This window comes from Cydia pomonella, unplaced genomic scaffold, assembly GCF_033807575.1.
Source record: "Cydia pomonella isolate Wapato2018A unplaced genomic scaffold, ilCydPomo1 PGA_scaffold_210, whole genome shotgun sequence".
NCBI classification, from domain to species: Eukaryota; Metazoa; Arthropoda; class Insecta; order Lepidoptera; family Tortricidae; genus Cydia; species Cydia pomonella.
Window position 1 is genome coordinate 228,713 of NW_026907850.1, and position 26,466 is coordinate 255,178.

At 36.6% G+C, this 26,466-nt stretch overlaps 2 protein-coding genes and 1 long non-coding RNA gene across 3 annotated transcripts; 2 read left to right on the forward strand and 1 right to left on the reverse strand.

Moving 5' to 3' along the window:
• Window positions 1-6,857: 6,857 nt before the first annotated feature.
• Window positions 6,858-11,930, reverse strand: LOC133533900 (serum response factor-binding protein 1-like). The gene is made up of 4 exons (XM_061872984.1): window positions 11,640-11,930; window positions 11,215-11,376; window positions 9,282-9,531; window positions 6,858-7,994 (listed from the first exon to the last, which is right to left on the reverse strand). Exons 1-4 carry the CDS (start codon window positions 11,676-11,678, stop codon window positions 6,886-6,888), a joined length of 1,560 nt encoding a protein of 519 aa, XP_061728968.1. The 5' UTR covers window positions 11,679-11,930; the 3' UTR covers window positions 6,858-6,885.
• An 8-nt stretch (window positions 11,931-11,938) lies between these two features.
• On the forward strand, window positions 11,939-13,083 carry LOC133533902 (uncharacterized). The gene is made up of 2 exons (XR_009801939.1): window positions 11,939-12,429; window positions 12,824-13,083. It is a non-coding gene; the product is annotated as an uncharacterized LOC133533902 (long non-coding RNA).
• Window positions 13,084-21,654: 8,571 nt separating this feature from the next.
• LOC133533894 (large ribosomal subunit protein eL36-like) lies at window positions 21,655-26,177 on the forward strand. Its single transcript, XM_061872974.1, has 4 exons — window positions 21,655-21,777; window positions 21,935-22,058; window positions 22,889-22,981; window positions 26,016-26,177. Exons 2-4 carry the CDS (start codon window positions 21,936-21,938, stop codon window positions 26,154-26,156), a joined length of 357 nt encoding a protein of 118 aa, XP_061728958.1. The 5' UTR covers window positions 21,655-21,777; window position 21,935; the 3' UTR covers window positions 26,157-26,177.
• The last annotated feature ends 289 nt before the right edge of the window (window positions 26,178-26,466 follow it).

Here is a 26,466-nt window from a genome sequence, read left to right on the forward strand (position 1 = left end):
ATGTGCTTCAAAGTTTATAAACATCGAAATAATATGAAAACGATGTTCCTGGTACTCGCTTGTTTTACTCATATGTTAACGGCACCAATCATCAGACATTTAAGAGATAATTTGGAGTATTTTTAATATTTCACCGACATCTGTAAAATGTCTACCGCTTTATGCTTTAAAAGATGAATGTCCAATTCGTCCTTTATGTTTTTTATGTATTTAATGAAAGCTACTGCAATTGGTTTCAATATTATTAACCAATTAAAACTATGTTTTTTTGCTCCAGTCATGGGATGTATGGCGCCATTAATTTTCAAAGTAACAAATATCAATTAAAAATTGAACTTAAGCAGCTCTTGTTTAGGGTTAAAATGTTGCCAGCAATTTTTAATAGCTGGCAACATTTTAACCCTAAATGATTCTGTCTGATGATAAATACTTGTTTTACAGGATTTGTCTATACCATCCCATTACGGGTGCCTGTTCCATTATCGGTGTGTTTTATATTGATATTAAATTGAAATGATATTAGCATTGAATTCTTCATTTCCAAATAGGGCCCGACTTTTGAACAATTTATATTAAATTCAGACTAAATTAGTTGTATAGAATGCAGTCACTGACCCATCCAGTTCCGCAACTCTTACCAGAATTCTATTAAACTATTCCCCCATAATTCAAGGGGAACAAGAATAGGATTCAACCTCAATATGTGCTCAAGTGTGTCCGTATTCACTGAAGCAAAGTTAAAGGAGTAAAGTTTCCGAATTCGCCCCCGAGGCCGATCCAACTTCGCTGTTGCAATAAATAAGGATTTTAGCGACAAATTACCTTCTCCCGAACACGTCTCGCCCTTGCGGAGTTCGGAACTAGTGGAAAAAGGCGTCACCGAGCCGTTTGGCACGATGCAAACAAAGGTTTAGAAGCTATTTTCTAAAAAGCCGGTGAAGGTGGACTAGGTGCGAGTGGGTTTATCCCGCATTTATTATGTTTGAGATCTTCGATACATGCGTTCTTTGCACTAGTTTGCTTGTAGTTTGAGAACATGTGCTTTGGAGTGAAAAAGACCAATGGCAGTAGTATGAGTCTCAGCTGCTGCTTAGCTCCACTTTCTAGGACAAAGTGCTGTAACTGTAAAAAATAACTAGCCGGACACATATAATAATTAAAAAAATAACTGAACTCAATTAAGGAAAAAAAATACTCGAATATCCTACAACCGACTGTGTAACAGAAAACATATAATCAGCCAGTCCCGGTTTGTGTGTATATTATATTATAATCATCATCATAATTTTTATTCAATAACAATATTACATTGTGTATGGACATTTGAACAATCTTAAATCTAGGCAAAAAATATATCAAAAATAAACATCATAAAAATAAATATTAAAACTAATTCAAATAAATCGGCAGCTCAAATAGAAGCACAAAAAACATGAATAGTAATTAAAAAAATAGTCAATAAAAATTAAAAATACGAGAACAAGTTTGTCAGCATAGCCGGTCGAACAAGTTCGTCAGTAGCTGCAGCTTTTTTCTACTGACGGAAACGGCTTGCGGCTTGCTCAATAAAGCTTTTTGTGTAATATTGTCCCATAATATTCATTTGTTTATTTAATATTTATAAAACAAGAACAGCTCTAATTCACAGCTCCCATTACACTGAAATAAACCCTACTATAAGGCAAACCGCAATCACGTTTGATAAATACGGTATTTAATATCTGGCAATCTAGCATTATAAATGGACCTCGTCTTACGTTTCCGTCAACGCGCCAGCTTTGTTTCAAGGGACGTAATAAAGACATTTCGTAGCGTGATAGAGCGTTCGATATCTTATTACGGGGCTTGTAAACTGACGAAACGCTTCGAGTCACTGCCTTTACGGCGCGCGCTCCCGATTTCACCTTCAAGAATTTTTCCGTCTGCAAAAAAGTCGACTTTATCGTGCTGCAATAAAGGTTAAATTTGTAATCCATGATAAAGACAATGTACATAGGCAGATTTTTTGTCGACTGTGACTGATAAAGCGAAGGAGCGGAGACTTGATTGAAAATCCCGTTAAAGGGGGTGCTTTAAGAAAGTTTTCGAACGCTCAAGAGGTTTACCGTTTCCAGTGAGCACTGTAGAGTTACTATGCACTATTAAGTTCGGAATTTGAACAGGCAAAAAATATAAGTAATGAATAGCTACTGTATGTAATTGCATGATATCTATAGTAATCTAAATTGTATTTTTTTCGTATTTAATGCATGTTAATTATAAGATGTAATGTTTTGAAAAGATGTGTCCCGACGAGTTTCTTGCCGGTCCTTATTGGGATACTCTCCTCCAATTGAGTGGGGATTTAAATCTTCTCGGGTCAGAGGTGTAGGGTTAGAGCCGGTGTAGCTTTATTTGACGTTCATAAGCGCATTGTAATATGCCTACTTGAATAATAAACTATCTTTATCTGAATTGATTTTCAAGCAAATGACTTGTAACAGGTGCTGCTTTCATCAGATGTTATTAGAAATATATCTACAATTCACGTTCAAAAGTATCTATTATATTTTTTTATAAATTTAAAATTATATATTATTTAAATTATTTATTATTTTTAATTTATTCAAAGGTGTATGTGAAGTCCCCAATCCGCATCGGGCTAGCGTGGGGACTATAGCCCGAGCCCTCTCGCACATTAGAGGAGGCCTGTGCCCAGCAGTGGGACGTATATAGGCTGAATTATTATTTTATTATTATATATAAATTTAAAAGTGGAAAAATTACTGTCTTGGGTGAGACTTGAACTCATGGCCTCTGGATAGCATCGTTCGCAGACGTTTCTGCTTGTTTTTTTTTATTAAATTATTATCTCTTTATGTTAGGTTATTAGAGAAGGGTAGATACTTTTGAAGATTTCTCTGATCCGTTAACTTTGATGCCTACTCGACGAGTGTAAGCATATTTAAATTTATTTTTCAATATTTCCAAGGAGTTTTTCCCAGGGCTTATTTTAACATTCTCTTTTCCCAACTAGCCTAAGGCTGTTTCGAATGTTCAAATATAAAGAAAGTTCAGTTATAAAGAAAAATACTGAACCTAGACACAGTGTCGGTCTGTGTATTTTTGAGCGACTTTACATATATTTTCCTCTCTTTGTCACTAAATCTTCACTTTTATCCTTCAGTTTGGGTAGCTCTCCGAATGCAGTTTTATCGCACAGATAAATCTAAAGATTTTGTGGCTGGCTTAGGTCCAATATCAATAGGTAGATTGGGTAGGTGTCTAGGTAGGTAAGCAAGCTCTATGGAAACTTAAAGGAAATATACTTGTATAAACTTTGGGCCGACTGGTTCTGATTTTCAATCAAAAATTGTTGTTAGTAATTTGCGGAAATGTTTTAAAAAGCAGTCTAGATAGAAGTGTGATAATATTTTTCCTGTAATATTTATGATATTTTAAATGTTACGTAAAAATGACATAATTTTTCTTTAGTAAACTTCGGAGATAAAGGGAGAGAATGGTATTTTTTAACATTTTCCTTCATATTTTTTTGCTGCTGTGAAAAAATAATAAAAAACTGTACCCCTCTTGACGGTAACAGAAGTCAATTTTTATTTATTTCTTACGACGACGAACATGGTCAAACTATAAGAGTTCCTAGTTAACTACGAACCCAAAAAAAACGTTCGGTTTAAAACCTGGTCGTTCGAAATTTTGAAGTCGATTAAAAACATTATTAAATCATTCAACTCTGAGAAAAAACGCATACATATCCCTTTAAGCTCCATACTTAATTGGCATCAACGCTTAAGCAGGATCCGACTCTAAAAGCCAACCACATTTATTTGGTACTAGTGATAACAAAACCGGAAAGTATCATGACGCCGGCGATGTTTCAATATTGAATTTTTGTATAACCTTACAAGTAAGGCGGAGCCTAGCTCAAAGGCGAGTCGTTTATTAAATTAATTTGTCACGGTTTTCGGTTCGCTTCTCCGTAACAAAAGCCGCTATTTTGTACAGAATTCAAAGACGCTTTATCCAGCGGGCCTGCGAATTTTGAATAATGTTTAATATAACTGGTTATGAATTGATCTTTATAAATTCGTTATAATTAGAGTGAGATGCCCATGGCTGTTCCGGAATCAGGTACCTACCATTCAGATATTTATAAATATTATTAATATGTGTTAATTATATAAGTACACCAGTGACCGACAGGGAACCAGTAATCGGACACTTAAATTTTTATCCAAGAAAATAAGGGTAGGAAGCCGATTTCTTAATGTGGCAAGGCAACACTGGTCCATAGCTGCACAGTGTTGCCGTTGTACGGTTTATTGTACGGTTAACTAATATTTTACGGTTTCCAACTTATCTGATCTTTAGCCGTCCTCGTCTATGTATTGCCTGCAACTTCTACGATGTCATCGCTCCAGCGGCCGATGGGCCGCCAGTGAAGGACTTTCTCACTCCATCGCCCATCAGTTGTTCTCGCCAGGTGCACGGCCCAACGCCACTTCAGTTTGCACGCTAGCTCATCTATTAATTTTGCATGTCCTCTGATTTATTTATTCCTCTTTCGGTTACGGAAGGTGGAGATAAGGAACGAAATCTCCATATACCAAAAAGTGTCATCAAAAAACTTTAAATAGGTGGCGCTACAATACCTAGAGTACTTGAACAAAAATATCAAATCATAGACAGCGCAATTCACTCCGTCAATAACGCCTAGGTTCTTAGCTACTCTAGCGCTACTCTGGAGAGATTTGGAACTATTATTTATAGCTGACAGCTGGACACTTTTGCAACAGTTCTACCATAAGAGATGCCACTCCTCTTAATTCCACACTCCATACTTTCGGTCTTTGAATCTTAATCCTAGCATGCTTCTCTCTGCCGATCTCTGAAATACTTGGATTTGGTGTACCTATTATGTCCTTTGTCAGGGACCGTTTGACATCCGTAGAGTAGAGTAGTGTATTTACCACCGTGTCCATTGCCTTCTTTTTGAGTTTTATAGAAAAGTTTGATTTGAATACTTCGAGTGACCAGTTCTTATTAGCCCAGTAGGGCTAAGATGGTTGGTTTTTTGTCATTTGTCACGTTCTAACAAGTATGTAAGTGCGAAAGTGCCGGGCATAGTGACAGGCGACAAAAATGGAACCATGATAACACCGCAGGCTGATTTAATGCGTCGTTCGACTTCATTCATACCTTCGTCTCATTTTCAAAGGATACATATGTAATACTTACCTATCTATGTTTGTACCGGAAGTAAAATAATCAAGAATTTTAAAAATAAAAGAAATGCCTTGGTGCAGCCCGTCGTCCGAAATTTTGAATTTCGTACGAGAATTATAAAACGCTTGATGTTGGACTGCCGCGTCTAAAAAGACAACTTCCTTATACGGTGCTCTTGTTTTTTTGGATAACAATTGAAGTGTCGGGTTACTGGTTCCCTGACGGTCACTGGTGTCACTATCTGAATTTATAAAATGACCAAAACACAACCTTAAAAATAATCCAGTTTAAAGGTATGAAGATATCCGCAACGCAGGCTTCGTCAGGTAGTACCAACATGCTTCGTCCAACATTAGAGGTACAACAAGTATTAGAGATGAAATATGACCGAACGAGATGCTCTTATGGAACTTTCAGAAGGAGTAGCAGAGAAAGCGCTTTTTGTTTGTCCTTGTCCTAGCTTCATTTTTTTTTTATTCCCAACCGTAAATATTAGTATGGCTTATGGTGGACAACAAATAACTCGTTCAAATTACGTAGGTTGTTTTTGGTACATAGGTATGTTGTCAGGTCATTGCGTATGCACTGTCCCTCACGGGCGCACGCGTATAGCACATCTAGTTGATCCTACCATCTATGTATGGTCCCAAACAAAGCAATGATGGTATCCGCAACTAGCTTCGTCAGTTTGAAATAACAATAAAATTTAAGTTAAAGAAAATAACCTGGCTCAAATGTTCATCACACTGGCAGCATTACCGCGCCGAATGTTATTTAATATCTTATTATAATTAATTTCAGAAAAAAGCTTACATAAATACAGTTTTAGCGCCTAATATTTTAAATGATAGGCGTTTGAGTGCTCTTCACTGTCCCAGCACATGTCATCTTTAGGCTACCTATCAATTCCATACGGATTGCCCTGTCTAGATGCCTTCGTCGACCGACTGTATTATTTCTTAGACTGTGATGATGCGGTGTCAGCTTGGTCAAAAATGCTGATGTATCTCCGGCTGTTTTCCTCTACAATACTCATAGATAAGATATCATGTAGTATTATTCAAGTAGGCATATTACAATGCGCCTATAACGTCAAATAAAGCTACGCCGGCTCTAACTCTACACCTCTGACCCGAGAAGATTTAAATCCCCCCTCAATTGGAGGAGGGCATTCCAATATAGCAACGGCAAGAAACTCGGCGGGACACATTTTTTTCCACTTCTAAATATTTTTCATTCTCTATGATTTTTAGTATTTTATTGACAAAATGAAAAACTAGGTTTACAGGTTTTTTTTTAATTTGCAAAACATTTTTTTTTTTCAAAATATCTATAATATATTATGCTGACGCGATCGTCATCAAATTTCGTTACTGGAAACAGTTTTCTCCCGAAATGGAATTTCATAGAAAAAGGACCGTTATTTCGTTAGGATCGCAAAGATATTCTTCCCTCTAACGTGCTTGGGAACAATTTGTCGTTTCTGCTACTAACCAAAGAGGTAGGTTATACCCATTGATTGTAAATCGAACTAAAGTTTCAACGCTCAATGGACAATCATAAAGTTTTGACAATCAACTGTCTGAGATAAGAGGTAGTCGTATAAAATTGAAGATTAAAATTAAACCCAGTTATCAAAAATAATATATATGTATTACATTAACCTTCATCAAACACTATCTTTTTACCCTGGAACGGTAAGATACCTGATTGTTTCTTTTTCGCCTCCCACGATGGATGCAATTTCTCAACTTTAGTTTCTGCAGCATCATTATTTCGCCCCTTAAACTTATCATTTCTGCTCTTAAAATCATTCCTATCTTCGCCTGGTTTGTCATTTCGTCCTTTAAAATGATTATTTCTACCAAATGGCTTGTCATTTTGATTTCTAAATTGATCTTTACCATTAAATCGTGATTCATTTCTATTCTTCCCATCATTTCCTTGATTATAATTATCATCTTTATTTAGCTTATTTCTTAAGTTATTTGTTCTATCTGAATTACTTTGTCTGAAATCTTTTCTAGGTTTGACTTTAGGGACATGTCCAAACATTGCTGCTCTTCTTTCTTTTCTATTACCTTGTTTATGTATTTCTTTGACTTCATCAGGCTGTCTTGGTTCTGCTACTGACAGGTAGTTCTCGCCTGTAGATGTGATAAAGAATGGATCAACTATCTTTGTCTCTTTCACTTGAGACTCACTTGACTCTTTCTTAAACCTCCTTGACTGTAACTTGTCATTTAAATTTTTATTCTTATGCATATCTTTAGGTTTTATAGGCTTTTTTATTTCTGGTTTTCTTCTATTCTTTCCTAATTGTTCAAAGGTTAAGGCAGACGTTTTACTCTCATTTTGCTTTATATTGACTTTAACTGGACTGGGTTTTATAAATTTGCCAAGAACTTCTTTCTTTTTACTCTGTGGTTCATTATCTGTACTATCTGACTCTTGGCCTCCTTCCATTTTAGTTTCACTTTCTGCTTCACTTTCATCAGACTGATTTTCTTGATTACCATCTTCTTTATCGTCTTGATCATCTGAATTAGCTTCCTCGCCATGCGAAATATCTTCTTCATCATCTGATTGGACTTCTTTATCAGAATTAGCATTTTCATCAAGTTCCATTTCTTCATCATCCGCAGATATTTCATCATCACTCTCTTTGAAGTTTTTAGATGTGCTCTTTGGGGCATCTTTAACTTTACGGGTGTTTATGTCTTCAACATCCCATTCTCCTTCTGCATTAACGACCTTTTGTTTCTTATCTAGAAAAGATAAAAATCTAACTTTTAGAAAGTATTATATTATTTTGAAATAAAATAGATACATAATATACTCTAGCAAAGCCACTTCAGTGATTATCAGACTGGCTGCGATTCGCACGCATAGGTTTGTCTCGCTAAAATATCGATGCGACGTGCGAATCGCATCTAGTGCAGTGGCGGGGCAAAACCAAAATTTGGTGTGGGCAAAGGTACATTTAGCGAGGCACATCGACACATGATTAAAACTTTTAGAACACCATTTGACTGTGTAATATATGTTAAATATCTCAAAGTGGCGCCATCTACTATGGCATAGGGTGTGGCGCCATAGTTCAAAAAGTTTCCGCCGTACCTTTGGCCCACGCTCTAGTAGATGGCGCCACTTTTTGATATTTAACAAATTTAACACATATCAATGAAAGAATAAGGATCAAAGTCAAATGGCGTTCTAAAAGTTTTAATCGTGTACCGAATGATGGCAGTAAATGTACTAGGGCACAAAGTTTACTTTTACAATCTACATCTATTTCAAATTCTTTTTGCCGACAGGGAACTAGTTATCTGACACTTCAAGTACTTCTGTCCAGGACTATAACCGCGATAATCGAAGTTCGTCAATTGCGGGCATTTTTCTCTGTCGGTCTAATTAAGTCTTAGCAAAAGTAAAAGAGAAAGATCCCCGCAATTTGCGAATTTCGGTTTTTGCGGTAGCCCCCCCGTAGCTGCAGTGTTGCCGCATTAGGAAATCGATTCCCTACCCTTATTTTCTTTAATAAAAATTGTGGGTTCGTGTAAATAACTTGTAAATTCGTACGTAATTGTGACAGGGAGGAAACACGTCGAATGTGGTTTGCGGTAGAGCCCTCTGGTTCCTTGTCCGTCACTGGCGGTACTACGTTAATAAAGATTATGCAGATGCACACATTAACAACTCTCTCCCTTCTTCCTCGCGTTGTCCCGGCATTTTGCCACCGCTCATGAGAGCCTGGGGTCCGTTTGGCAACTAAACCTAAGAATTGCCGTAGGGACTAGTTTTTACGAAAGCGACTACCATCTGACCTTTCAGACCAGAGGGTAAAACTAGGCTTTATTGGGATTAGTCCGATTTCCTCACGATGTTTTCCTTCACCGAAAAGCAACTGGTAAATACAAAATTATATTTCGAACATAAGTTCCGAAAAACTCATTGGTACCTCCGGATTGCAAGTCGCACGCTCTTACCGTTAGGCCAACAGCGCTTTTTGCACACATTCACATTCACCTTAAAAATATAAAAACAATACAAACCTCTCTTCATTTTCTTATCCAGCTTCGCCTCTCTTTTCAATTTCAACCGCTCCTGCCGAGACATCAGTAGATCCTTGATGGGAATGCCAGAAAAGGTGTTTCTAATATGTTTGTATTTCTGTTGCAGACTTTTGTGAAGTAATAGTCTGGCGCATGCCTTGTCTTGGTCTACCGTTGGCTTGTTTAAATGCTGTTGGAGCTCTCCAGCGTGAGTAACGGTAAACCTGGCTATGTCTCTGGGTTTGATTTTCTGGAAATACATTTGATAAACTTAACGTAACTTATTAATATACTAAACCTATGTTAATAACCATTTTATAATCTACTTATGTTATGTACAGTCGCCATCATATATATCGGAGCAGTCAAGGCGCTTAAAAATATCTGAACACTCACTCTAGCGCCTTGGCAATAGAGGTGTGTTTAGATATTTGTGAGCATGTTCACCGCTCCGATATAAGTGATGGCGACTGTACATTGACTGTTATAAAATATATGCTTATGCATGTAGGCTACTCCAGTACTGCCAGAAAGCGCCATCTACCCTGTCCGCGACTGTGACAATCACAAAACATGTACGAACATGTACAGATAACAACAGCAAGAAAAAAAGAAATCATTAAATGTGCATCAGGAACTGAGCATAATGGGTTAAGTTTTGTGGGAACTGAATTGTCAGTTAAATGTTAGCACTTAACAAGCTAATTTAAATGAAAGGGGACAAACCTCCCCAAAACCGCCTTTCCATACATAGTCCCCATTTCCCTCTCTGGCTAATAACATTATTGAAAATATTTTCACACAATTTGATGTATTTTATTCATAACTATACTCGACCATTTGATTTTTTTCGATTTTTCCATTATTATAAGATTTAGAAGCATTTAATTTTTTTTATGAAACCTGTTTTTCTCTCCTAATTTTTATAATAATTAAAAATAATTAAAAAATCAAGCAGTTGGGCATAGCTATGACTAAAATACATAAAATTGTGTAAAAATATTTTCCATAATGTCAATATCCAGGGAGGAAAAGGAGGACTGTTTGTTTGGAGACTCGACCGTCCCCTTTCCTTATATTATAGGACTCACCAAAATGTTGCAAGATAATAATATATAATAATACCCGACTCTAAAAATGAAAACTATTGTATATTATTGTCTAGTGAGCACCCTAAAGTAATTAAAAATGACTAATATATTACTTTATAATTTTTTTTTTTTTTTTTTTTTTATTATAAGCTGTGAACACTTGGATGCGAACACATCAATGTGCAGTGCTACATTAAGCACAGAGTTGAGCAGCGTAAGTGTGGTGTGTAGCGGCATTTAAGTGGCAGTAGGCGGCTATTTATACTGGAATAGATGGCGATATACTTTTGGCCTATACTTGAGTAGATGGCGTAAGTTTTATCTGGCAGTTAATTTATTTGTGCTATCCAATACTTTACTTCCTTACACTCAATTCTAGATTCAAGAGAGGTATGGGCATTGTGAATGTCATCTCGCTCTGTGTGGTAGGGCACAGCACAGCGGATGTCATTCCAGAGCTAGAGCAGAGCCCAACTGGGGAAGTACCTCCACCTTACAGAAAATCGCAGCCAAATAACACTAGACCCTACTCATAGTGTTGTGTTCCTGCCGGTGAGTAAGGTTGCCAGAGCTCACCGAGGGGCGGGAGGGGGTTAGGGTCGGCAATGTGCATGTAACTCCTCTGGAGTTGCAGGCGTACATAGGCTACGGATACTGCTTACCATCAGGCGGGCCGTATGCTTGTTTGCCACCGACGTAGTATTTAAAAAAAAATTCTCTTTGGTATCAATAATAGTTATATTGATATTTCACTTTCTCAATCTCTTGTTTTTGCTCGAAAAAGTTCTAGGTCTACATATGATCCATCTAGTCAGTGGCTAAGGTGATAAGTGGTTACCTACCTTTATGATGAGAACCTCATTAACAGCTGAAGCTGCTTGCCTTTTAAACTTCTCTTTAAGTTTTTCAGGGGCCTCTTTCTTAACCTCCTTTTTCGCCTTCCTTGTGAGTTTGTGTATAATCTGTATCTTGGCCTGATTTAAATTTTTCTTCAGCTGTATAACCTGCAATGATTATGACAGTATTTAAGGTAAATAAATAGTATATTAAATGCTTGGAGTGAGTGTTGGCAATAATAATCTAAAAATTGTTTAATATTAACATTTATTGAAATAAACAAAGTACCACGTTGGGTTTTTCATTGATAACAGGTATGTAATATGCCCTTAGCTGGCTTAGCTGGACATGCCTTAACTGTAGTTTATGTGTCTTAAATACAATGCTTAGAGATGTTGGTGGCACTTAATTTAAGAAACAGAATACTAACCTCATTGTTAAATGCTTGTTTCACAGCTCCGACTTCCATTTTGGCTCACAAATATAAAAAAAGTACAGGCGAGAGGTTATGCTACGATATGTTTGAAAATGGCTGTAGATATTATTGATAAGTGAGCTAAAAACGAATTTTACTATTGGTATAATGCCATTTAAGAATTAGGAACATCTAGTAATATTTCTTGCAGAATAATTTAATTCTCAATTAACACGTAAAAACTATCCACATATCCACAATCAGCATGCTGTGCTGACAATGACATTGACCATTGCTGACAATTGACATTTTTTTTTTTTTTTTTTTTTTTTTTTAACATTTATGGCCTGGATGCGAGTCCTTTAAGCCAAGTCTTTGTTTTGTTCAAAACACATTATTTAAAGAGTTGTATGTCAGAGAATGCACTTTTGTTAAAACTTAAAACACTTCACTTTAAATTTGCTTTAAATCTTCAACACTGTGTTTTTAATATACTTGTATAACGGAACGTAACTGTCAACGTTTTTAAGAATGTCGGTGAGGCGGCGGGGGACATTATTATTAAACACTTCACTTAATTCACTTGCAAGGATTAGTCTTTCAAATGAAAACACTTGGCATTTAAATATAAGGTGTTCAACATCTGCAACGCTACCATTCTGGCAGTGAGGACATGTACCATCGGCTATAAATGAAAATCTGGCTAAGTGCGCTGGTGCACAGTTGTGACCAAACCGCAATCTATTGATGGTGGTAATAAAGCTACGACTTCCCGTCTTAATCTTCTCATACCAAGGCTTTCCAGGTAAGTCAGTTTGAATACTAGCGTACCATCTTCCTTTTATCTCTCTGTCTTTGGTCCAGAAATCTATCCACATCTTAGCAACATCAGTTTTCACAGAAGCTTGACAATCAGTTAGTGGAATTCTAGTACTACATCTTACATCTAATTCGTTAATACCTAAATAAGCAGCTTTGTCTGCAACTTCATTCCCTGTTATACCAGTATGGGATGGAATCCACATAAAATTTATGTTTACATTATTATTTTTAAATAGTGATAAGATATTTTTAATTTTGTACAAAATGAAATTATCTTTATAATGCAATTGATTATTCTGTAATGCATAAATTAAGCTAAGTGAATCAGTGAAAATAAAGAAATGTTTATATTCTGACACTCTGGTTATAACTTTCAGGGCTTCAAATACAGCATATGCTTCAGCCGTAAATATGGAACATACATCATGCAACCTAAAGCTCTGTACAAATTTAGTTTGAGGATCATACACTGCACTTCGAACATGGGAATCTGCTTTACTACCATCGGTGTATAATTTGTAATAATCGGGAATTTGTGACAAGAAACATAGAAAATCAGTATTATTATTGATAGATTTTGTGCATACTGTAATGTTTAAAAGTTTACTATCAAAGCTATCTTCATAACATGGCCAAATTTCATTTTTATATATATTACAAATCTTAGCTTCCACCTGTAAGAGTAGTGCTGTTAACTTGGGGATTCTGGGATGACCCTTTATTCTTCTAATTACACTTTGATTATTTTTAGCATATATCTTAATTAAATATCTATAAGCTAACAACACCCATCTGACAGGTAAAGGCATTGTTTTAGTCTCTACTTCCATTGCTCTTATTGGGGTTGAACACATTGCCCCTGATATTATTCGCATAGCCTTATTTTGAATTATTTCTAATTTATGTATGTGAACAGTATTCATATGTACAAGAAAACTATAGTCAAAGTGACTTCTGACAAGGGTTTTATACAGTAAGGACAGTACTTGAGGGTCAGCACCCCAAGATATACCAGCAAGACATCTCATAACATTTAAACCTCTAACAGAATTTGAAATTATGTGCTTAGCATGTAGGTCAAAATTTAAATGATTATCTATGACTACACCTAGAAACTTATGAGAAGGGACTTCTCTAATAATCTCATTATTATATACAATATGTACATTTGTTGTGTCCTTGCTCAATATTAGTAACTTGCTTTTGTCAGGATTTATCTTTAAGTGTAAGTAATTATTGTAATAGACATAGAGTTCATTTAGTGCATTATTAATATGTGCTTTAGCTACATCTAAATTTGAATTAATAGAATATATTACAAGATCATCTGCAAATTGCAGTATATTAACATTAGAACTATTTACAAATGAGTTAATATCACTAGTATAAAAGTTATACAGAAGAGGAGACAGCGTTGCTCCTTGCATTGTGCCTTTGAAAACTTGTCGTGGTCCATGAAGTATGTTATTAAATTTTACATATAGCTCTCTATTGTCCAAAAAATTAAATATCCACTTGCATAGTTTCCCAGGTATATTAATATTAGATAGAATTTTTACAAGTATTGCGGGATCAACATTGTCAAATGCTCCTTGTACATCTAAAAATATACAAACAGCATGTGACTTGTTATAGTTAGCTAATTTTAAATCCGATATAAGAGATATGAAGCTGTCAGAACAGCTTCTACCCCGTCGAAAGCCATTTTGAAATGGAGGCAATATGTTGTTTGCCTCAACATACCAATCAAGTCTAGTCTTTATCATATTCTCAAAAACTTTACCAATACATGACGATAGAGAAATCGGTCTATAAGAATTGGCCTCATTAGGAGGTTTGTCTGGTTTTAAAATAGGTATTACACATTGTGTTTTCCATGATAGAGGTATTTTCCCCTGTAACCAAAGTAAATTCATAATTCTGAGCAAAACTTTTTGACCATTAACATGCAGTTTCTTTAAAAGTAAGTATGGTATATCATCTAATCCTGGGGTAGTATTTTTCCTAGATTGCAGACTTACTTTGAATTCCTCCCAAGTAAAAGGTCCAATAAGGTGCTTAGACTCATTATTATCATTGTTATTTTCAAATAAACTTTCAATAGAGCTAGAATCGTTAATACATCCTTGGGCTAGTTTAGTTATGAATGGATCTATAAATTCATCATTTTTAATTATTTGCTTACTTATTAATCCTTTAAAACGTTTAATATTGTTCCATATTAACCCAATAGGTGTACATCGATTTAAAGAAGCACAAAAACTACGCCAACTACTAGTTCTTTCCTCTGCTATTGTTCGTTTTTTAAGAGCAACAAATTTCTTGTACGTAATATAATTTTCTAAAGATGGATTGGCCCTGTAATATTTTAATGCCTCATAGGCTTTAATGACACTATCTTCACATTTTTTATTCCACCAAGGAACCGGAGGTCTGCTAACGAAGTTTGTATTTTTAGTAAGTTTTGGGATACATTGTATTTTTAATAGGTTGAGTTCAGCACTAAATTTATCATATGATTGTATAGGATCGTTATCATTTAAAGGAAAATCCGAGAATATCTCTTCTGAAAGCTCTTTATATTTATTCCAGTCAGCTTTAGTATATATAAATTTATCTACTGGATCACTTATTTGATATTTTTCAAGAGAGGTCAATATACTCACTATAGTAGGGTAGTGATAGCTGCCCATAGGGTCATCGTGGACTTGCCACTCGCACAGAGGGGCAATACTTGCACTACAGAGGCTAACATCGATCGCTGAAGGATTTCGATTCGGGTAAGTAACTGTAGTTGGATTTCCGTCATTTAAGATACATAAGTCTAAGTCACTTATAATATCAAACAAGGTGTTACCCCTGGATTGATTAGTAGCGCAACCAAATGCTGTATGATGCGCATTAAAGTCTCCTGATATTATTATAGGTGTTGGTAATTTCTCAATTATATTTTTAAGTCTATTTAGTCTAATGTGTGGACGGTTTGGAGGACAATACACACATAAAACTGATAAAGGCCCTCGGTTAGTCACAATTGAGATAGCTACATTTTGGATACTTTCATAAAAGTCAGTCTGTATAAAAGTATGTTTGTATATATTTTTGACGAGTATAGCAACTCCGCCATGTCCATTGTTAGCATATTTACAGAAAATATTATAACTAGGTATCCTAAAAGCAGTAGTTGGTTTTAACCAGGTTTCATTAAGAAGACAAACATCAATATTATGAACTTTTAAAAAATTAATTAGCAAAGGTTTTTTATTTGTAACTGATTGAATATTGAATTGAGCAATACGAATAAGTGTAGAATCCATTATTTAATATTTTTAATAAGCATATCTTTAATAGAACTGCTAGTGATTGGATTAGAATCAGTCTTGTTTGCTAATTCTATGAGAGTGCTAACCAGTGCATTCATTAAGTCTGCATTCTGTAGTAATTCTTTTTTAATGTCAAATTTCGGTGTCTCTGCTGGTGTAGCTGTAGAAGGAACATTTTTTTGCGGTTGAGATTTAGATTTACTTGCTTTTTCTGGAAGCCTTACAGTTTGGTCAAGTAATGTCGGAAACTCGACTTTTCGAGTTTCAGCTTTAGAGGCGTACGTGATATTTGTCTTCTTTTCTGTTATTTTCTTAAGTTTTATAGGACATTGTTTCGAAATTGCCAAATGTGGTCCACTACAATTGGCACAACATAAATCATTAGGCTTATCACACTCCTTATAAAAGTGTTCACCCGAGCATATGGAGCAACGCTGTTTGCCGTTACATACTTTAGCTGCATGGTTAAATTTAAAACATTTAAAACATTGCAGTAGGGGGGGTACATATTCGAAGACTCTATACGAGAATAAGTCGTACTGTACATTGTCCGGTAGCACATGCGACAAGAACGTAATGCTCACCGTCTGTAAAGGAACACGTTCCTGTCCAACTTTTTTGGTAAAGCGTCGTACCGCTATGATCTCATAAATAGAGCTTAACTTTGTATATAAATCCTTGTTTGAAATATTGGCTGGCACAAATCTGATTATCCCAGTTTTCTCGATTTGAGTCGCCGGTATGTACGCCTTCATGTTATATTTTGTCAAAAATGCAGTGTTGTTTAAAAAGTTATTAGCCGTATTATACTGCTTGAAAACGACTGCAATTTTGTTAGCGTTTACACGCTGTATGGCCGTACACCGATTTGTTAGCCGTTCGCCTGGCTCGCATTTGGTCCAGGTCGCTGTTTGTCCAGTTAGCGTTTGGTCCAACACGCAATTTGCCCTAAAATCCGGACCAACAGCGAATTGACTTTGTAGCAGTTGGTCCCAATCGTAGTTCGCCATAAATGCATTTTGACATACTCGCAGCTTGCCTCAAAAGCAGTTCGTCCGTCATTTGAAGTCTATGTCCCTCTACGATTTGAAAATAGGCAAGTCGGTGATACTCGAGTTCTATGGACACCCATCGACACTAAGTAAGATAATCGACTTGTTTAAATATTACCTACATCTCAAAACTTTTTTGTAGTCATACAAACTGCCTAGAGTGTGTAGCGATAGCGAGACTTGGGTCTTTTTACATGCAATGTTTTTGATGGGATTTTTATTTGCTTTATACTCGTTTCACATTATGATATAATTATTGGATGCTTGTAACAAACTCAGGTTAGCTACCTATTCGTATCCAGTAAAAAGTTTTTGCACGCTTTGAGATGAATGGTTAGAATCAGATAACATATAATCGTAAAGCAGTATTGTTGTAAGAAAACTCTCTTTTTGGCAAAATAGTTTATATATTTAACGAAACAACTTAAAACTTATCTTAACATCAACAAAAAATACCTAACAGTAAGTTAAGCCCGTCTCTTAATAAAAAGCATTTTTGCCAGAATAATTTTTTTTAGGAATTGACGTGGTTGGATCTCATTTCCCTCTAACTTTCTTAAAGCTTTTTTTAGCATCTTGTTGAACTTTAAGTCTTGTAACCTTCTTTTTCGGCTAATTGAACTTTTTCTTCTTATTGCAGCGTCAAAATGCCGCCCTTCCTTTATTAAATGTTGAACTAACAGCAGTAAGTTTGGCTTTACTGGTATCTTTTTGTTAATCCTGTTGTGCCACCCTTCGATCAGATTCGTTGTCCTTTGTTTTTCATAAGCAACACTTAAAATGGGAAACAAAGGTACCCATTGCTTTAAAAAGTATTGCTGAAAAGCAATAAACTCATTACTGTCCTGAATGGAGCCAGCAGTCCCCATTATCTCCAGCCAAGTATCCGCTAAAAAGCGTGTTGGTAACAACGTTAAATACGAACAGTATCTTTTGATATTTCTGCCGTCAGACGTCTTGTTCAAATTCAACTCCTTGATTTTTTTTCTTATCGCCTGTTGGTAGTGGAAATAGCAGCCACTAATTTTAGCACCGGGATAAACAGTTCTTATAGCATTTATTTGTGCAATTTCAAAGTCAATTTTTCCGGATCAATTGCCTGGATAAGTTGGTACAAAATACCAACATTTTATTATCATCTCCTTCTTCAATAACTAAAAAGTTTTCAGCAATGGCTTTTGGAATCGTGACATCTTTCAAAGAGCGGAATGATAAGCTCTTTAAATTTAACTCTTTCTTTTTATGTCGATATAGAGTATCTCTCTTGGAATGAAATAAAGGAATTTCTTCCGGTTCCACTAAACCGCTCTCTGCCAGCTGTATAAATGATTCCTCAAATATTCCTTGGACAGATCCAAAATCGACAGTCACTTTCTTTTTACACTCTTCAAATGTGATATCAATTATATTTTTGGCGTGGTCGGGCTCACAAGTATGTTCAGTTTGTCTTATCACACAATCACGGTCAAGATTTAGGGTTATAGAGGCACTGCACTCACTTCTGTTATGACATCGCCAAAGAGTACTGCCAGTATCATTTTTCGTATTTAAGTGGTACCGGTATCCTTGTCTCAGTAACACGGGATGACCCCTTTTACTAGTTATAAATGTTATATCCATCTCAACAAGAACCTCAACAAAAATTGGAATTGTTTAATATTAAAAAAATCTGATGAATATGTCATTGAAAACTTGACAATACGTCATGTCATTTTATAAGCGGCCAGGATGATATTGAAATCTAACATAACCTATGTATTGATAACCTTCTAAGAGTTCTAAGTGCTTCTTCGATCTAACCGATAAAATATAATAAATTAAACTGATATATTTATTACTACTTGTGGATTCGCTAAACCTTATAATTATTGTTTGATAGATTACTGAACAAAATAACACGTTATCTTAATTTTAACTTCTCTCTGGATTATTTTGGACCGTTATACAGGAGCAAAACACTTTTCTCTTCGCACATAAAAGTCGGCTGTATTTCAAAACTGTCAAGTTAAGAACAGGCAATCAATGTTTTAGGGTTCCGTAGTTAACCAGAAATCTCAACCTCACGGAAAAGGGTTAGTTGCGTATAGGGCGAACCGCTTATGAGGCAAGCAGCGAGTATGTCAAAATGCATTTATGGCGAACTACGATTGGGACCAACTGCTACTCACGCTGCGTAAGTCAATTCGCTGTTGGTCCGGATTTTAGGGCAAATTGCGTGTTGGACCAAACGCTAACTGGACAAACAGCGACCTGGACCAAATGCGAGCCAGGCGAACGGCTAACAAATCTCTTTTTCGGCTAATTGAACTTTTTCTTCTTATTGCAGCGTCAAAATGCCGCCCTTCCTTTATTAAATGTTGAACTAACAGCAGTAAGTTTGGCTTTACTGGTATCTTTTTGTTAATCCTGTTGTGCCACCCTTCGATCAGATTCGTTGTCCTTTGTTTTTCATAAGCAACACTTAAAATGGGAAACAAAGGTACCCATTGCTTTAAAAAGTATTGCTGAAAAGCAATAAACTCATTACTGTCCTGAATGGAGCCAGCAGTCCCCATTATCTCCAGCCAAGTATCCGCTAAAAAGCGTGTTGGTAACAACGTTAAATACGAACAGTATCTTTTGATATTTCTGCCGTCAGACGTCTTGTTCAAATTCAACTCCTTGATTTTTTTTCTTATCGCCTGTTGGTAGTGGAAATAGCAGCCACTAATTTTAGCACCGGGATAAACAGTTCTTATAGCATTTATTTGTGCAATTTCAAAGTCAATTTTTCCGGATCAATTGCCTGGATAAGTTGGTACAAAATACCAACATTTTATTATCATCTCCTTCTTCAATAACTAAAAAGTTTTCAGCAATGGCTTTTGGAATCGTGACATCTTTCAAAGAGCGGAATGATAAGCTCTTTAAATTTAACTCTTTCTTTTTATGTCGATATAGAGTATCTCTCTTGGAATGAAATAAAGGAATTTCTTCCGGTTCCACTAAACCGCTCTCTGCCAGCTGTATAAATGATTCCTCAAATATTCCTTGGACAGATCCAAAATCGACAGTCACTTTCTTTTTACACTCTTCAAATGTGATATCAATTATATTTTTGGCGTGGTCGGGCTCACAAGTATGTTCAGTTTGTCTTATCACACAATCACGGTCAAGATTTAGGGTTATAGAGGCACTGCACTCACTTCTGTTATGACATCGCCAAAGAGTACTGCCAGTATCATTTTTCGTATTTAAGTGGTACCGGTATCCTTGTCTCAGTAACACGGGATGACCCCTTTTACTAGTTATAAATGTTATATCCATCTCAACAAGAACCTCAACAAAAATTGGAATTGTTTAATATTAAAAAAATCTGATGAATATGTCATTGAAAACTTGACAATACGTCATGTCATTTTATAAGCGGCCAGGATGATATTGAAATCTAACATAACCTATGTATTGATAACCTTCTAAGAGTTCTAAGTGCTTCTTCGATCTAACCGATAAAATATAATAAATTAAACTGATATATTTATTACTACTTGTGGATTCGCTAAACCTTATAATTATTGTTTGATAGATTACTGAACAAAATAACACGTTATCTTAATTTTAACTTCTCTCTGGATTATTTTGGACCGTTATACAGGAGCAAAACACTTTTCTCTTCGCACATAAAAGTCGGCTGTATTTCAAAACTGTCAAGTTAAGAACAGGCAATCAATGTTTTAGGGTTCCGTAGTTAACCAGAAATCTCAACCTCACGGAAAAGGGTTAGTTGCGTATAGGGCGAACCGCTTATGAGGCAAGCAGCGAGTATGTCAAAATGCATTTATGGCGAACTACGATTGGGACCAACTGCTACTCACGCTGCGTAAGTCAATTCGCTGTTGGTCCGGATTTTAGGGCAAATTGCGTGTTGGACCAAACGCTAACTGGACAAACAGCGACCTGGACCAAATGCGAGCCAGGCGAACGGCTAACAAATCGTTACACCTTTTATGTCCGTAGTAAATATGTGATTTAGGAAAATTGGGCTTTTGTTTCCCAATTTGCCTTTTGGGTCCACTTGCTCAACAAACACTTTAAATTCTACTTTTCCTGAATTCTCAGGGTATAGTCTTTTATAGTCCGGTTTAAAATACGGTAAGTATCCATTGTTCAATTGCTCACCCCCGCCGCCATCGTCCGTGTTGCCTTGGATGTCGTTTTTGGAGCGCTTAAGGGTGGGCGGGTTTTCCCCGCCCCCCTCGTTACCTGGCATTGTTTAAACACTAACTATAATTATTTACAGTTTTTTACATAAGATATATACAAATTAAATTAGTTTACACTAATAAATAAGAATTTTAAAAGTTGGAGCGAAAAATTTCCGTGTACTTTTTTTAAATTCCCGCCAAAGAATCTCCAATTGACATATTGATGACGATGACAGTTCTGGCTATTTCAGCAAAATGTTATACTGTGTGTAAAGTAAAATCTTTAATATTAACAGCAAAGAATTGAAGTTTGAAATTTTATTGATTGTTTCTTTGTAAAGTAAAAAGTTTCAACTTGTTAACCTAATACAATACTGTATACGTACAAAAAACTTGTTTAAGCTTTTGTTAAAAATAGTTCAATTTATGCTTGTGTATAAATGGCTCGAACGGCTCGATCAATACTTCCAAAATTTCGTTCGAAAACATCGATACCTTTAACATGTTTTATTTTTTATCATTGTCATTTTGCAGTCGTGACTGCATGATTCCTAAAATATTGCAAAAAATATATTAATTAAAAACTTTATAACAAATCTCATATGAAACATTATTGTTTAAATAAATCAACAAAAGAAGGGTTGAACGCATATTAATACTACTCTTTGGTCGATCGCACAATGTTCGTTGTCTGTGACCTGTTTGTAATGATCTAATTTCTGAACGAACTAAAATTTGACAAATTCTTTCATCGGATCTGTCAATCCGTGATGTACGTAAATATTTTTTTGTGAAATTAAATTGTATTCTATTCGTTAAATCCTGTGATATTTCTCTTTTTGTGCATCAAAATTTACTTACTGTTTATTGGAGTGACGTAGTTCATTTCATATTTTCGTGCTTACAGTTCACGTTCCTTGATTTTTCAGCATGGCTCCCCGGTTCGAAATCGCGGTTGGTCTGCGGAAAGGCCACAAAACCACTAAAATCTCCGCCGGCAGGAAAGGCATTACAGACAAAGCCATCAAAATCCGCCCAGCTAGGCTAAAGGGGGTAAGTTTTTTAGAATACTTATCCATTCAAGGTTATGTTTGTAATTTGTGCATCATAAATAGGAAACTTGCAAAGATTGACCTCTCTTTCCAGGGGGCCTACCGCGAAAATCGAAGTTCGTCAAATGCCCATTTTTCTCTTTCACTCTAATTACGTTTTAGAGAGAGTAAAAGAGAAAGATCCCCGCAATTAGCGATTTTCGGTTTTCGCGGTAGGCCCCCAGTTCATAGACCGAGTGTAAGGTAACTTCGAAAACGTGGTAATTTTGATAATTGCTAATATCAACTACACCAGGATCATTTCAAACTTCAACACTTGCAACATTTCATCCTTAATGTGGCCTAAATATATCTTCAATGAAAGCCAGGAATTCAATAGTGATTTGTTAACTTGTATTATATTTATAAACTGTTGTTCAAACTGCTTGTAGTTATACCATTACGTATTTACATATTTGGCAGTTTCATATTTGTATGGTTGCAATTATCTCTTCCTTGCGTTGCCCCGGCATTTTGCTACGGCTCATGGGAGCCTAAAGTCCGCTTGTCAACTAATCCCGAGAATTGGCGTAGGCACTAGTTTTATAAACAAGTGACTGCCATCTGACCTTCCAACCCAGAGGGTAAACTAGCCTTATTGGAATTAGTCCGTTTTCCTCACGATGTTTGCCTTCACTGAAAAGTACTGGTAAATATCCAAAAATGATATTACATACATAAGTTCCGAAAAACTCATTGGTACGAGCTGGGGCTTGAACCCGCGATCTCTGATTACAATCTAGGCCAATGTATGATTGCAATTATTGAATTTTAGCTTGTTTGTGATTTCAGCTCCAGACCAAGCATTCAAAGTTTGTGCGTGACTTGGTCCGCGAGGTTGTTGGACATGCGCAGTATGAGAAGAGGGCTATGGAGTTGCTGAAGGTAATTATTTCATAAAATATTAGTCTGGCTAGTATAGGAGCAGTAAACTTTTGAAAAGAAGAGCCATCTGCAGAAATCATGAAGTTTAGGAATCACAGAGAGCTACAACTGTTGAATTGAATTGTCTAAGCCAGTGGTTCCCAAAGTTAACTGTGCTCCAACCCACCTAACATAAACTGCAATTTTTGGGGCTCAACTCTTGGACAACTTAAAAAAGGGGGCAAAAAATATTATTGGTAACGCTCAGATTTCCTAGTAGTTTCAGGGCAGACTCAATAGTTTGGGAAATGTGGTCTGAGCTAAGAACTCGGTATCAATATTTTGAGCCGCAATTTTATTGAATGTCTTAAAAACCGACCCCTGGTCTAGCAACTAAACCTTACCCCAGATCCTAAACTGACAGTTTTTTTGCCATTTGTCCCAACTGATGGCATTTTAGTGTGAAATCGGTGCAAAAGCAGGATGATTGAGCACTGTGCAGTAGGCGGGTCCATGCGAGCATACGCGTGAGGCAATTTCCTAGTGCACAAACCGGCCAGTGTAGATGTGCCTTGGCCGAGGCGGCGCGCTCGGGCGTGGAAAATGTTTTGGTTTGCGCGCGCGTATGTTCGCTCTGTGTGGACCCGCCTTGTAAGTTGCTAATCGAATTGTGATTCTAGTATTCTTCTTCTGTCTATAGAAATGACATAAACTACAAAAACAATGCATATTCAAGATTATTCAGTGGCTGTATTCTATTACAAGTATTAATAGAAATTTAATATTCTAATCTAGTTGACAACATACCTTTGACCTTCTTTTTGCATTTTTTTTTTTCCCAAACTAGAGATAGCTATTGAGCCTTAATGAATCAAGTTTGAATTCAATACTTTCCCTTTTGGTGTCAAATCAAGGTGTAATGAGTTCCACACCCAGCTTTTTAAAGGTCTTGAGTTAACATGTTCACATGTGGGCACTAGTAACTTTAGCTCAGATGCCAGACAACCCATCAGGTCAACATTTCCCGAAATTGGTACGGCTCGTAACCCACCAATGGGTCGCGAGCGAATATGAGTGCGCCCTGAAACTCTAGGGAATCTGCGCGTTATCAATACCATTTTATGGCCTCTTTTTTAAGACGGCCAAGAGGTGGGTCCCGAATTTGGCAGTTTTTGTTAGGTGAGTCAGAGCCCAGTCATCTTTAGTAACCACTGCATTGCGTTTTTTTTTTATACTATGTCAATGGCAAACAAGCATACGGCTCTCAATGGAAAACAAGCAGTCTTGGTAGCCTATGGACGTCTGCAACTCCAGAGGTGTTACATGTGTGTTGCCGACCCTAACACTCCACACCGTTGTTGAGCTCTTAGGCAAGCTTACTGGCAGAAACAACACTATGAGTAGGGTCTAGTGTTATCTCAGTTTTCTGTAAGTTGGAGGTACTTCCCCAGTTGGGCTTGGCTCTAGATCTGGAATGACATCTGCTGTGCCCTACAACACTAAGGTTTGTTGCTATAGGTACGAGTAGCTATAGATAACAACAGGCTACGCCAAAGGGCCCACCTAGCGGGCGCATAATGCCACTGCTAGCTGGGTGGACACCAGCAAATAACTTTTTCTCAAACTTGCTATGAAATGATGACATGACTTACGTCAAATTAGGTCCGGAAATACTACATATCAGGTGCGATGAGTAAAGATGATATGTAAAGGAATTTCATACTGCCTTACACACCTAGGACTGTAAGGCAACCTTCTTTTGTTTTTTAACGTCAAATTGTGACAAGATCTTGGCATTCAACCATCATCAAATATAGGTACGCTACCGTTGCTTAGCAACGAATATGCACAACAAATCACCATTGTTGTGCATATTCGTTGCTAAGCAACGGCGACGGCGCATGGCGCAGGCGCGCGGACTTACGCGCGCAAGGCACCGCTGGTACAGTGGCGAGCCGAGTAGGTCGCCACAAAACAAATTAACTGCATTTTTTGTTTTAACTGCAAGTTTGAGAAAAGCACTACATATCTCGGCGAGAAACGGGGTTGCCGGCCGCGTATCTCTATCCGGCTTCGCTACGCTAAGCCGTCTATATCTACTTGGCCTGCAACCCTACGTTTCCCGGCCTCTATAGTAATGTACTATTAATTTATGTATTATTTAGACATGTCCATTCACGATTGTGTATGTATGTTTTACTACCTAATGGTATTCTTAAAAGCATTTTAAGTTGCTTCCTACAGCTCGATTTCAAAAATAACAAAAAAGACATCTGTGTTATATTACTTATATTATAGTTAGACATTACAAAAGAAATTAAAAGTAAAGTAAGAGTCAGAATGGCGGGTGTACGTAAATAAAATTAAATGAAAACCATACCATATGTTTGTATTTGTACCTAATTTGTACTATTTAGTACCTCCTTTAAAAAAAATTGTACTTCACAGTGCTTAAAGTTATCACCAAAAAAGAGTACACCCGCCATCCTGACAGTCAGAATGGCGGGTGTACTTTATTACGCTATGTTATTGATAAATTCTATAAAAGCCAAATTTTTGTACCTCTTTTGTACCTTCATATTCAATTATAATAAGAGTCATTTTATTTGTGGTTTCCAAGTTTTACTCGTTTTATATTTTGCTTGCTATTACAATTTTGCAGGCGTTATAATGTTTCAAGTTATCGATTTCATTTTTAAGAAAAAACGCAATTATTTTTAAGGTACAATTATTTTTATTACGCCAGGATTTAGTACCTTTAATGTTTAATCAAAACAACCTACGTAATTTTGTCGGGTTCATTGTTACGCACCATAAAAACGGTGGGCCACAAAAAACGTCAATGTCACTTAGGATTTTATTTTTACGTAGGCAAAAAGGACAAGTGAGACTCGAGGATAAGCAATAATAGCGCTTTCTCTGTTACTCCTACTGAAAGTTCCGTAAGAGCATCTCGTTCGGTCATTTCCCCCTCTCCCATTTCATCTATATTATTGTACCTCTATGATACAGTGTTAGTGTAGTGTGCGCTAAAACGTAACCCCCATCTGTCCAGGTGTCGAAGGACAAGCGCGCGCTGAAGTTCCTGAAGCGCCGCCTCGGCACCCACATCCGCGCCAAGAGGAAGCGCGAGGAGCTCAGCAACGTGCTCACGCAGATGAGGAAGGCCGCCGCGCAGGCGCACCACCACCACTAAACTAATAAACATTATACTGTAGCTACAGCGTTTTATTTGATACACCCATTGAGTTATTATTATTATAGATTAGACATACGAAACAATGAAATTGTCGCAATTGCAATGTGTACGCGTTTAGTTCGCGAGATTCACGCTCCGCTTCTATGGTTTGTTAAAACAACTCTGGCGCAAAATACTGGTTCTCTGTGCCGGTTCTATACGTACAGTACGTAGTAATAATAGTTAATGAAAGGAAAAACCTTTTTAAGATTTTGGCCAGGTAGAAGTCATTTTAGCCAACATTTTGGTGGATCTAAAATGAAAATTC